Below are 14,022 nucleotides of genomic sequence, written 5' to 3'. Positions count from 1 at the left end.
TTTGCTAAAAAGCATCAACACAGTTATATTTCTCTAAATTTCAATCACTTGTGAAATGTTTCCTTCTTTAGGCACTATCTCCAGCTGGGTTGTCATCTTCATCCTTCCCATCAACAGTGCCTTGAACCCCATCCTGTACACCTTGACCACCAGCTTCTTCCGAGAGCAGGTGGAAGTTTTACTCTGTCACTGGCAGAGGAGACATACATTGAAGAAAGACCGCAAAAGCCTTACCTCGTCCACAATCTTTATGGAGACGTCACGGGGTCTGTGCTACCAGCCACCCGTTTACCTCAAGAAGGTGTCACTTATAAGCGCAGATCCTCGCTATGCCTGATGGTGTATTTGTAGAGATACCGCATTTTGTAAGCTACTAGTCCTTTTTTATTGTTTTACTCCATCTTTAAGAACAAAGCGTGCTTCAACAGACATTTGCTTGGAAATAATTAGCAGTCACTGTGCTGTCTCATCATGCTGTGACATTTATAAACTGTGATGACAACCCCAGAAACACACGCCAACCCCCCTCAACAGATGACTTTCTCATCATCCCATTCAAGCTACTTGTTGACTTTATATGTGCAATGAAATTTGAAATGAAACCATTTCCATTTATTCACTCACTTCCTTCCTTCATCCTGAGGTGGATGTACACAGTCATGTAGAGGCAGACCTTCACACCCACATCCAGGGTAGAATCACCAAATATCCTAACATGAATATATTTGGACATAAATACAAATAGAACCCAAAGAGAGCCCATGCAGGCCAGACCTTTTTGCTTTGAGGCAAAAGACCTAACCACTGTAGCACTTTACCAGCCAGCCTCGCCTCTGTCAGTGCGCCCCAGGGTGGCTGTGGCTACAGCGTAGCTTGCCATCACCAGTGTCCCATTGTGATCATAATTTGCTGTTTGTCAAGCCATCCTGAGGATGACACAGGCCTTAAAACGGGTGTCAAACATAGGGCCCAGGGGCTAGAATTGGCCAGGCAAAAACTCCAATCCCATTGGACTGCTTTGGGAAAATTGAAGGAGATCATAAATCTTGGACTTCTTACTGTACTTTTGTAAGTTTTACAGCTTTTTTCTACTGATAAAGACCCCACTCCCCACCTCCTCCCAGTGAAAACAGAACTTTTCCTGGAAATTTCCTGGAAATTAACATTAATCTTTTTTTAATGATAGGACAGTCTGGGCAATAAGCTACCAAAACTTTTTATGTAATTTTACACATTTATTTCTGACTATCGAAGCCCAAAAAGTCATTCTGACATATTTCTTTTATTTATTTAGAGCAGCATTTCTTTATCACGTAGAAAGAGATGTCCAATTTAAATGGCACTTCTTATTAATCTGTTAAGATATAGGAGGGATTAAATGTGCAGTTAACTTCTTTAAACCAATAGAAAAGCGAGTTTCAGTTAAGATGAAAGTGAGTTATATGTAGCCCATGATGTAAAATGAGTTTGACATCTCTGCCTTAAGTCTATCAAGAAAAGTGTTCTTTGAGTCCTGTAAAATACACACATAGATCCTAATCCATCACTGTGGTGAACTTTTTATGAAGTTTAGAAGCTGTGGGACAAACACAGAGAGACTGACAAATACCAGTGGCACAATATTAATGAATAACATATTTTTATATACAGAGCTATTCAGTTAATCTCTCCTTACCTACTGGTTTCGTTTTCTTCTTGCCCTTGCCCAAGCAGTTTGCCCTTTAATTCCTCCATCCCTCCATCCCCATCAGGGTGTTTATCAGCTTGTTTAACTTTCCTCATAATTCTTGCTTTCATGTCATATTCTTCCATTTACATGTACTGTATCTGCTTTGACTTTACTAATGTTTAAACTGAACCAATATGCTGCAGGCTCTTTGTGCCATAGTCATGCTGTTTAAGAAGACTGCTCTGAGCTCCTCATTTGACTGACTACAACTGGATGAAAGCATTTTGTACATGCATGTCATATTACATGTAATTAACGAACTGACAAATGAGGAGACTGAATTGTGACACTCTGAACATCTGCACATGAGATGTTGGAGCTGGACTTTTCCAGCTTTCTTTCATGTTTTGATGACTCAGATTTTTTTCTATACCAGTGCACCAATGTACCTTTAAATAGCTGCTTTAACTTAGTGACAATCATTAAACGTGGAGGAGTTTAGACACTGAGGACATGAAAAGGAAAGCTGGACAGATGAATAAAAATGGTTGTCTAATGCTTGCATACATTTCTCATTAATATGCCAAGCAATGGGATCCCAACAAGGCCCTTATTTCCTGTTATGCTGTATTGATGTGCATATGTTTATGTTTAGTGTATAAAATTCGGTACGGATCCTCTTGGTGTGAGTTGTGTGCTTTTTGATTGTGTTTGTTGGTGTCAGGCTCTATATTGGTTTCCCGAAAGTTTTTTCTTTTTAACTGAAATAGCAACAATAAAAAGACACGAACGAACATGAAGCACATTCAAATATTTTTGGCTTTTTTGTATGAGCAGTAGTAGGTCATTCTTTAAGGCTTTCTGTAACCTGAAAGGAAGTCAGCGCAAGCAAAAATAAGCAGTGGTGTATTTTATGTATGTTTATTTACATGCACACAGAGACAAATATTTCCCTACTATAAAATAAACATGACTGAAAACCATGATTACCAAAAAACAGCACTGCCATGTTTTCCTCTATAAAGCCATTCTAGGTAAACTTCCAGTTTAGCTCTGTATCCCTCTCTGTCCACATACTAATAGCTACCAGCTACACTTCGCTAAATGGTTACTTTTAACTTTATTTTTAGTTGCCTTGGGATAATTTACAAAAAAGACCTACATTTAAACATCCTTCTATCTTCAGTTTATTTTATCAAGATCCCTATTAGCTGAAGCAGTGCAGCACCTTTATTCCTGGGGTCACAAATCCTTACATTTTGATGGTTTGCTATAAAACATACACACACACACACACAGACAACAAAAAACAGCTCCTCACAGCACAAATTAATCCTCATATAACTTTTACAGATCCAGGCTCATGTTAACAGTTTTTAAATGTGGTCAAAAGTGTTTCTCTGTATCTGTAGTGGCACCAAATTCTATTCCTTAATAGCACCATATAAAAGAGTTCTTATAACTGAATTGGTACTTGCTATGGGTAATACAAATTGTCCTCCTTGCTGATTTTTTGTATTAAAAAATATTAATAAAAGATTATACAGTTTTAATACAAAAATAATAAAGATATTTGAAAAAAATTCAAATCAATTTAAGTAAAGATTAGTAATATTTATATATTCAATTTAAAAGCATAATAAGTAATGTAGTGAAGGACATTTGTGGGTGTTTCTTTTGAGAAGTCATTTAATGTTTTAATCTTCTATGTTATGACTATTTTTAGCCATAACAATAGCACTCACTTTTTATATTCATATTATTTTATGTAGGATTTTGCATATTATTTTGTATTTCTAGCTTCTTTTTTGTTTTAGATGTTTTAGGTTGTATGGTTGCTAGTTTAGCCAGGTTTCTTTTGTAAAAGAGACTGTTCTCAATGGGAGTTCTTGGTGAAAAAAAGGTAATAATAATCATAATACAAAAAGAAGCTGTTTCACCTCTATATTAGTTTGTGCAGCTACGTATCATAAAGGTTCCTGTTATCCCGCTACAACGTGTCTTTGGACTTGTTTTCCACGGCTTTTTCTTCTCTTGATTAAGCCTCACCTGCGGTTCTCAGCATCCTTTCATAGCAGGTGTCCTGCCCTTGGTCCAAGGTGCGCCCCTAGCGACACGTTTATGGACACAGCTGATAACCAATAGGAAGCTTGTCTTGCCTCAGTTACCGGCTTCTTGGCGTTCGATTGGTTGCTAAGGGCGGGGCACTCACATCCCGAGCAGTAGCGCTGTCAGCTGAGGCGGCACGACTCCTGGAGGAGAGAGACGAGGAGGATTGATGAAAACAAGCCACCGAATCACATAAACAAAGAACTGGTGCTAGGAAATGATCCTGTAGTGGCTGAGGTCGACGCAGAAAAGGTACAGTTAAGCTAAATGATTCTCCAGTGCTATGCCCGGTGCTGTTTAACGGCTCTGTGTCAACCACAAAGGCAGCCGAGCAATTTCTTAATACAACATCGATAGCTCTAACTACCACGGGGGGCTTCTACTAGCTCTTTAGCAGCTGAGTTAGCCATAGGCTTAGCCGGTTACAGTGGTCGGCCATTAAAAGAAAGAAAAAGAGAATGTGACTTAACCTAAACTCGCTTCTTTAGTTGCCTCGGTGCCACCAACCCAGCGAACAATGCCGAGCGGCTTTGTGAGGCAGGTTAGCTAAAGCAACAGTCTTTATCTAAAACAGCGGCTATCATAGTAAATCACACTTTATGATGGCTACGCTACACTTTAGCTATCAGCGAGGGAGCTAATGTAAATAGCAGCAGTGCTACTTGCCAGTGATTACATTCTGGGAATATTAAAAAAAAGTGTGTCACGTCTGGAAGAGAAAACACGCACGTCTCTCAGTTCCGGTGCCCGTCTGATACCCTGTCTGGGCCTTTTGGACCCCTCACTGATGAGGTGTTTTGCCTCATTGAGAGGACGTGTAGAGTTGTGGGCTGTGGATCAATGTGTAGTCTAGGTCCGGTGGTCTCCCGTTGTTATTATCCCATTGCTGAGATGTCTAGAAGCAGTCAGCTTGGATGTTTTGTGAGAGGAAGCCAGTGTTTGAGGATATATCACAGCAGGCAGCAGTACTCTGCTGACTGTTTTAAATGTTTTGAAATCTGATTGATATTTAATAGGGGTTTGTGCTCTTCTGTTGTGTTGTACTGTGCTGTGGTGAAGTGTGCTGTTCACACTTGTGTCTCAGGCTTACTCCGCTTTATTCCACCCTTTACCCTCCCTCCCTTTCTTTCTCATGAATCATACTCCTCTTCATCACTCCAGCTTTTTTGGAACAGCCAGTCAGCAGCAGCAGTAGGAGCGACCCAGTTAACTCTATTGTTCTGGGTATGGACTTACGCTACAAGTAACACACACACACACACACACACACAGACAGTTTGACATGTGTGTCAGAGTACACTTTAAATTTGTTCCCAGTCTGGATTTCAGGATATACATACAAAAACCCTGCATTTATTACCTTTTAGCATCGTCAAACCACATTAAAAATTCATTTTGAGAGAAATGTATTATTTAAAATTAGAATTGTTATTTGTTTCTGTGCATTTAGTTGTAAAGAACATTGACTATTCAGACAAAGAGTTTGCTATCAGCCACTATCCATGTGAGGGCATCATTTAAAAATTTTTGGCCCTCTATGATCAAGAGTTTCCCGAGTTTTGTAGAGAAGCCTTCTTTCACCCCTTTTATGATACTTGAGACTCTGTTTTTTGCCATGTTAGTGTAAATGGCTGAGCTCTTTTAAGCTTTACTGTCTATTTGTCAACAGGCCCTTCAATCCCACTCACAGGTCACAGAGATCAGATCTAAGGAGCTCATGATAAGTGGATCAGACAACTTTTAACATGAGTGGCAGAGACTAATCCGGTATAATGTTGCTGTAAGTTTCCAAAATATATTTTTGGAAGCTTAATTAAGGTTGTATGGTGTGGATGAGCATGGCCACCCTTCCTTTGTTTAAGTAAATCTGCCAGTAACTGCTCGGTCATCTCCACACACACACGCGCGCGTATGTGTGAACAGCAGAAAGTGTGACCTCACACTCTGGACTGGTGAACCTCAGTCAGCTGGTGAGCTTTCTGTCTTTCCTCACCCTCTTTGTTCCCATAGATACCGCTAGACACCTCACTCCCACTGCCTTACATAACGTGGTTCTTCTCCAGAGACACACCAGTTGACTCATATACAGAAGACATCATCAAACAGTCCTTACCATCACGCTCCCTGTTTGTTTTGCCCCAGGTGCTCATTTTATGGGTGTGCTGTTCTCCGAATGTTGTTCAGAGAGCAGCTAAATAGTTTTTGTCTTACATGGCCTGTTAAGCCTGTTTGAGCGGCGTGTTGATGTATTGATTTAACAGAGAATTAATTGAATTTGCTTTTTGTGGGTTTTTTGTGTGTGTGTGTGTGTGTGTGTGTGTGTGTGTGTGTGTGTGTGTTTGTTTTAAGATTTTAGAAAATTGTTGAGGGAGCGTTGTTTCACGCCTGTTAGATTTAATGGAGCTCTGAGGCTGTTTGATTATGTATTAGTCCGCACATTGGAGACCCCAGAGATACTGCTATATAACACAGCTCTATATGGAAAGACATATTGGTGTGTGTATGTGTGTGAGTGTGTAGGTGTGTTTACATGTACACTTCAGTGGCTAGTGTGATGGAATGCTGTGATGCATTTTTTTGTAATCGATGTTTTAATGTCTCATTTTGTTTTTAAAATCACGCCCTCAGTCCTTGTTTTTATTGTTTCTGAGCTGCAGGCAAAGCTAATTGTGTCTAAAACAATCTTGTCAACGTACAAACTAACAAACCTGACCTCCTCAGAGAAAGAAACGCTATTTGTAAGCAGAGCTTTTGTTTCTGTAATGGGCTCAAGAGGGCACCATTGTAGAGCCGGTGTTTGGGCTTGATAATGGCAGATGGAAGATAATCAGCTGTTAAACTACCGCTGTGGACAATACAGCTACAATACTGTGAAAAAGTCCTGAGTCACCCCTCATTTCTTTATATTTTATCAGGAAAATGAAAAAATAGGTTCAGTGATTTGTTGAAGCATGCAAAAATAATGCAAATACATTATATAATGCAAAAACAGAGTTTTTACACTTCTAACAAGCTTGAAAGTCAATATTTGGTGTGACCACCTTTATTATTCAACACAGCCTGAAATCTCTTTGACAAGCTTTCTTGTTATATCTCTAAGCAGTCTTCAGGAATAGTTCTCGGGGCTTCTTGAAGGACATTCAAAGCTCTTCTTTGGATGTTGCTGCCTTTTATTCTGCTCTCTGCCAAGATCCCACACTGCTTCAGTAATGTTGAGGTCCGGACTCTGTAGAGGCGAATCCATGACTGATAGTGTTGCTTTGTGTGTTTTTCTGTCCAGGTATGCCTTTACTGCATTAGAAGTGTGTTTGAAATCATTGTCATGGTAAAAAAAGAAGACTCCACTATTTTTTACTGATACCTGTAGACAATTACTTCCACTGAGATCATTTCTGATGAGACTACAGCAAACAGTAGATGTACCCATCTACTGTTTGCTGTAGTCTCATCAGGGACAGGCCAGATGCATCTCTCAGGTCCTGTCTGGATCTGGACCTCAGATCTGGCTTGTTTTCTGTTGCTTAAAGACATGACTTTCAGATACTGTTCATCTGCTATAAATACATCTTTATATACTGCCACTTCTTTTTGTAAGATATGACACATTTTCAGATAATAGTTCCTTCACATCTGCCTTCATGTCGGTAATTTTCATTGATTCAACTAAAGAAATGGGGTCAAATTATGTTTTGTTAGGCTGCTAACAACAAAAGTTCTTTTTAGCAAGTTGACATAACACCAGTTCATCCCTTGAGTTAGGTGACTTATGTTATGCTTGAATGGTTCTTAGTTTAGTGTTAAGTGGCTTAACAATTAAAAGACAATCCTCTGAAAATGGTCAGAGACAAGGACTGGACTGAAAATGAGTGAAAAAGGTATTTCAAAAGACCCTCAGAAAGCCTGAGGTAAAATATCACAATAGGGTGGTGGCGGTTGTGAGGGTTTGGCAGACAATACGGTAATTGCGGTGGTGCATTGCAAACTTTTAAACGTGATCAATTTTAAACTCACTACACATCTTTTCACTTGTATAGGCTGTTTTAATCAATTGAATCTGTTTGATGTTTTACTTTAAGTTAACAAAAATAAATTATTAGTCTGATAATCAAGCCTTCTATTCTTCCCCAGCACTGGCTAAAAATAATTGCACACCTTTATGGAATGCAATTCTTTTGCGTACAACCTTGTATGTGGTGTACAATGTGGTGTTCATACTTTTACATTACAAAACAAAAATCTAAGTAGTTTTGAAAGCATGCGGAAAATGAAGCCGCTAAAAGTGAAAGTTTCATTTTCACTCTGAGAAGTCACTTTCAGTTTAAACCCTGCCCAAACATGCAGTAAATATAAACAGACATGTCAGTTACTTTGCCTGTTTAAACCAGTTTTATGAAGGCATGCATGTATAAAGTAGGTATTGTACTTAATCAGCTTTGTTCAGCACACAACAACCAGCCAATTCTAACATTTAGTGACTGCATGAAGGATTCCCTTACTTTTAATTTAATGCTAATTCCTTTGTACTGTTCATAAGGAAAATTTGAATGTAGGATTCTTACATGTAACTTTTACTTAAACAAAAACAACCAACTAACCTTCAGTTGGATGGAAATTATTTTAATGTCATAAGCATCAATGATGATAATGATTTAGTAAGACTGAAAGGTATTTGATGCTTGATTTAACTACAAAGTAAAATCACTCTCCTTTATTCTTGCGGGAGCAAATGTCCCCTGTGATCTGGACTGATGCTTGTGGTGAGGCGTGGGTGTCATTAACTGTGAACTAAACTAGAGCCTTGATTTGTTGCTTAAGGCCAAAAGTAAACTTGTTTATCTTCTCTTGTTTGACCGGCTTGCTGAGTGTACGGGGGAGTCTGGGAAACTGTTAACAAGACAACGTATTTGACTGACAAGAGAGATAAAAGTCCCCTGTCACAGAGGTCCCAGATGGTGCAATTTAAATAGTAAGTGGAGGGATGATCAGAGAAGAAATACAAGGGGTTGCTTCGGCTGCTGAGGTTAAAGTAAGAGGTACACAGCAGAAATGGGTGAAAAAAATAGGGTTTAAAATGTCCGTCATTCTCAGATTAATTGTTAATCTGGGATGTGAACAGATGGAAAAAGCAGCAAACATGCAATTTTTGATTTTTAAAATAAAAGATCCCACAAAAAACATGATCGTGGCACAGTCTCCTTTGACTTAGACTGTGTGGGAGGAAGTAGTTTCTACATTTCAGACTGAATGTTGAATGTGAGACTGGATGGCACCGCTTTGTCTTCTCAGCTCAACTTTCACCTCTGACTTGCAGGGACACATTTCTTTCTTTGTTGGCAGTGTTGTGGCTGATAACTAAAGTTGTAAAGCTGTATAGTCTACATAAAACTGGACAAAAACAGAGGGACGCTCAGGGGAGGAATCACAGTTAAGGAATGGCAGCTGTTTATTTTAGCCTATGACCCTGTGGTTTGTGTGTGTGTCTCTTTGGGTCTATTTGGTTGTCCCATAACACCAAAGCATGTCTGTACTGCGGGTAGAAGCTGGTGCTTATCTCATAATTCATATTCAGGCTGATTTATATGCAAGCTTGTTAAGTAACTCAGAAATTGTGACTTTGAAAACTAATATTATACTAATAGTATTAGACTTCTTGTATTTGTATATGCAAGTGAAAACATGATTTTGAGTGCTGGAAAAATCAATCTGGTGTTCAGCACAAACTTTGAATTAGTATTATAAAGAGTTAAGAGACTATTTTAGATTAGGGGTGTGAGAGGAAGCAGAAACAGATGAGGTTGTTCTTTGCACAAATGTGAATAATGAGATTGGCAGTATTGGACCTACTGAATATATGCACAGGTAATCAGGTAAAGCAAACAATAGAGAGTGACAAAGCTGAGTAGCCTACCAGTAAAATCCATTATAACTAAAGTGAAACCAGAGCCAGTCAGGTTGTTTCTAATACATATCTTAATGCAGGTAAAATGAAAATGCAGAAAGGACAGATAGTTTTATCTGTGGGTTTTCTTTGATTGGTTGGTCAAAATTAAAGATTAAATAAAGAAGAAAAGTCTCCTGTTTGTGCATGTGTGTGTTCATGTGAGGAAGAGTGAATGAGTCTGTTTTTAATAGTTGGCTGTTGTACTGCCCTAGGGGACAGCACGCCTCTCTAACTGACTTTGGCACTGAGCCTCACTGTGCCTGTTTGCCAGCCGTTAACTATTTCCTTGCTCTTTGTTTTGTCTCCAGACACTAGCTTGTGTGATGTATTTATTTGACCTTTGACCTTGATGGCAATTGAAGTCTCCTTTGTTTGTGGTGATTGTGGAGATTCAAGAAAGACAGATTACAAAATTCAAGGAAGGAAAATTCTCATTTCCTGTTAGCAGCCTGTGGCCGGTGTAGCTTCAAGCAGACGGCCTGAAGCAGGGATGAGAAGAGGGCTACAGAGTTGTGGTAACGTCACTTCTTTCTAAAGCCATATGCCTTACGTATATAATTTTTCATTTTCAACAAAGACATCACTTCCTGTGTATAAAAAGCATCACCCTCTGCACAGCACCATCTCGCTTTATCCAGCATTTTTCACAATGCGTTTTCATACTCCACCGAACCTGCAAACAGTGTTTAATGTGTAAAGTGGGTTTAGTCTTTTCCCATAAGAGAGAGTTTTAATCATCCTAATTAAACCTGTGTTGCAGTCTTTACATGGAGGACGTGAAGTTTTGTTTTCACACCTACATGCACGAAATCTCGGGATGATTCACCAAGTGAAGCTGATGTCATGACGATGGCGTACACAGCAGGAAGTCACCGGAGGATATGGAGCTCCCAAGAGATGTTTACCACCTTAGCTGCAGAGAGAAAATTGAGTGAGGAGTAAAGAAAGATTACACTTTTTTAATAAAGAACATTTACTTGAATAATTCATGTAGTGTAAGGGTTTAGAAAAAACCCTGCACATTAGTTGCGAGGCTTTGACTTTAAAAATTTCCATTTACATGTTGAGGAAGACTTTTAGTAATGTGATTTAGGATTGCTGGATTGCAGCATTAAAGAACCACATAATTAGGGTTAAACTAAAACAGTGCAGTGTATTCCCTGTAAGATTTGTTTTTGGATAAGGGGCTGGGATGGCATTTGCATTTTGACATTTGGCTTAATTCCTGGTCCCTTTCCAGGATTAGATCAAGGAAGTTTTACCTTCAACAGTAACAGTAGCCTACTTATATCATAATGTTGTAACATTTCCGTGTATAGCTGCCATTGTTTTCTTTTTTTTTCTTGTGTGTACATAAATATGCATTTGCCAGGCTTTATTTGACAGATTTAAAACCACATGACAATCGCACCCCACAGTTGTCTCTGAAATGTATGTACTAATCAGCAGCTGATTGTTACAAAAATAATTTTAGGCTACTGGGCTTCCTGTTTGTGTTTTCACCCACCCAAACACCCTACCCCCCCACCCCTCCAAGCTTTGTTAATGGGTGTGTCTGTCCTCAGGAATCCTACACCATTAACAATTGAGGTTACTGTAACTGGCTAAACAGCTTCGACCAGTGAGCGCAGGGTATCTGACACTTACACCATCACGCAGTGTTCCGGCTATCCAAAGCAGTAAACAGATGACATTCTTTAATGCTCTACTGCTACGTGAGAGGGAAAAAGGCTGAAACAAGAGTCAGGAAACAGGTGTGTGAGAGAGGACGCAAGAAAGAAATCATTTTTCTCATTGCCAAAAATGCCTCTGTGAGGTAAGGTGAGTAGGAGAGAGGGAAAAGAGAGGAAGAAAATGCGAGGGAGTGGAGGGGGTAGAAGAACCACCCAGATTTAACAAACCACCCAATCAAGCTGCGTTCTTGGAATTGGCTCCCTCCCCTTTTTTCACCACCTGAGAGTGAAGAAACACAGCTGTGCCTCAGAGGGCTGAAAAAGACAGAAGGAGAAACGATCTGAGAGCAGGTGAGAGTTGAAGCGGGGCACGCAAAGAGAAGAAGGGTTTTACAGAAAACTGAAGTCTGCTTTCAAATAAAATAAGAAACTTTTTAAAAAATGTTTTAAAAATCTTAAACAACTGTGAGAAAGGCTCGTGAGGAAGACCTGAACTCTCAGGAGAACTGTGTAACAACAAAGCGATGAGCTCACTGTCTCGGGATTGAATGAACACAACATAAAGAGAGTAAACCCTGAAAGGAAACTGGATACCAAAATGTGGGAAAAAAGGTGATGAAGAAAATGAAAATGGACAAAATGGCCTTTTTAAGTATGTTTCCTTCCTCTTTTTCAAGTTTTACCTGTCTGGAACAAGGATTTTTTTCTTTTGAGTCTTCTGTGGAACAATGTAAGGTTGTCTTTCTTCCTCTGAGGAGGGCCACATTTTGACAATATTCTACGAGGTGTCGGTGAGCTCCTGTGGAGACTGGCTAATGAGCAAATAGTGGAGACATGTCTCTAGAAGATGTCAAAAGCACCACCAGCCTTGGGGCTGAAAGCAGTGCTTCAGATCATTGCAATGGCCACTGTCTGAACCAAAATCAGGACCAGGGGGTGAACCAGAGTGATGGCCAGGATGGGATCGTTCTGGACCGTATTGCCTCTCTGTCAGTGGATAAGTTTGATCCCAGTGACTTCACTGGGAGGTTTTCAAAGATCCAGTTGAGGTCCAAAAAGAGGAGAGGGATCATTAATAGAGGTATGTGGAGACTGGCTCTAAAAATTTTGTGTGTTTTTGTTTTCTTCTGAAGAGCACAAATGCGAATGAACACAAGAGGCAATGAGATACATGTTTTGTAATATTCCCAGGAAGTTTGAATGTGATTGCTTATTTGTCATGACCTGAGGAGTTAAGTTTAAGGGTGGAAATGGCAGAAAGACAGGTCGAACATCCAGCTGAAAAAATGATCCTCCGCTCGCCAGCTGGAATGTGGGTGTGTGCGGTTTTTAACCGCTTTGAGATTTGAAATGGCTCAGACCTTCTGCTACCTGTTTAGACCCCGTCTGCCTCTTTATGTACACCACTGCAAAGTTTGTCTTTGTTGTCACTTGGAAACTAGACTCGACAGGTGTATTTGTTGTGGGTTTTGAAGACCCTGTGAAAACTGATACCCTCTGTGTCTTTAGAAAATACCACAAGGTTACTCCACTGATCATGAATCCAGAAAAAGACATGCTTTTGCATTTCTGGCCTCAGGATTGTTGTTTTCCCCAAACCACTTGTTCTCTCTCACCTTACCTTAACCTCTGTGAATTTTATGTCTAAACACTTCCAACATTTTAGGGAGTCTTTACAGGTATACTTGGGATCAGAGTATTGTTTAAATTTAGTAATAATGTATCAGTTTTTAGATTTATTAAGTCAAGTAATACTGAATGGCATTTGAAGGAAGATGCAATTGAAGGTGCTTTAGGATAAGAAAAGCAGAATGCTTATTTTGTGTCTCTGATTGAACTTGAAAAAAGATGGAGACATAGGTGCATGGTGAAGAGTGAAAAGGGGGAATTTTGGTGTGAGGTAGTGTCTGTGCAACAAAGCAGCACCTGCACAAACATGCCTTTATTGAGACTTCTCAATAAATGAGCTTGTAGAGTGCAAATGTCAAAGAAATGCCGTGAAATGTAAGATTATAGAAGCCTCTGCTGCTGAGATAATGTACATGTGTTAGTCTTTGATGGTACACAAACGCGTTCTCACTAGAGTTATCTGACCCAGCTGTGTCAAGGACGCACTACTGTGTGAGCCCCAAGCCTCAAACAGCCCCTCTGTGGTCGTTTGAAGCAATCTGTTTGCACTCTGTGTTTATGCGTGAGAGTGTGCTCATGTGCTGTGTTATGATGGTTCGGTTAGCATGACAAAAACACATCACATTAACAGATGTCTGACACATGTTGACTTGTTTACTATGGTTTTTGTGATTGAGTCAATTTGATTTATGAAGCTGAAATGATTAATACAATGACAGATGAATAGACATTTATGCTAGAAGTTCATTCCTTGATTGAAATGTAATATTAAACATGCACAGCTCCAACGTCTCCATCATTAGGCAATGAATGATAATGCTCCAGTCAAACAATGTCTGTCTGTGCTAGACACAATGTATCAAACAGTCTCTGTTTGACTGATGAAATTGTGTAATCTCTGTGTCTTTGATTCAAAGATGTTCTTTAAAGGACATACCATTCGCTCCTTCTATTGTTATTGTAAATTGTTAAAGTTACAACGGTTAATTTTAATTTAAGAG

At 39.5% G+C, this 14,022-nt stretch overlaps 1 protein-coding gene across 1 annotated transcript in view; it reads left to right on the top strand.

The window, feature by feature from the left end:
* rxfp2a (relaxin family peptide receptor 2a) overlaps window positions 1-623 on the top strand; it is a 43,665-nt gene extending 43,042 nt beyond the window's left edge. Inside the window, exon 21 of the mRNA XM_031729131.2 lies at window positions 72-623. Within this exon, the coding sequence (XP_031584991.2) occupies window positions 72-337 (266 nt within the window). The 3' untranslated portion in view covers window positions 338-623. The remainder of the gene's footprint in view (window positions 1-71) is intronic.
* Window positions 624-14,022: the final 13,399 nt, after the last annotated feature.

This window comes from Oreochromis aureus, linkage group 10 (assembly GCF_013358895.1).
Source record: "Oreochromis aureus strain Israel breed Guangdong linkage group 10, ZZ_aureus, whole genome shotgun sequence".
Classification (NCBI taxonomy): Eukaryota; Metazoa; Chordata; class Actinopteri; order Cichliformes; family Cichlidae; genus Oreochromis; species Oreochromis aureus.
This window is presented reverse-complemented; position numbering and strand designations above follow the sequence as displayed.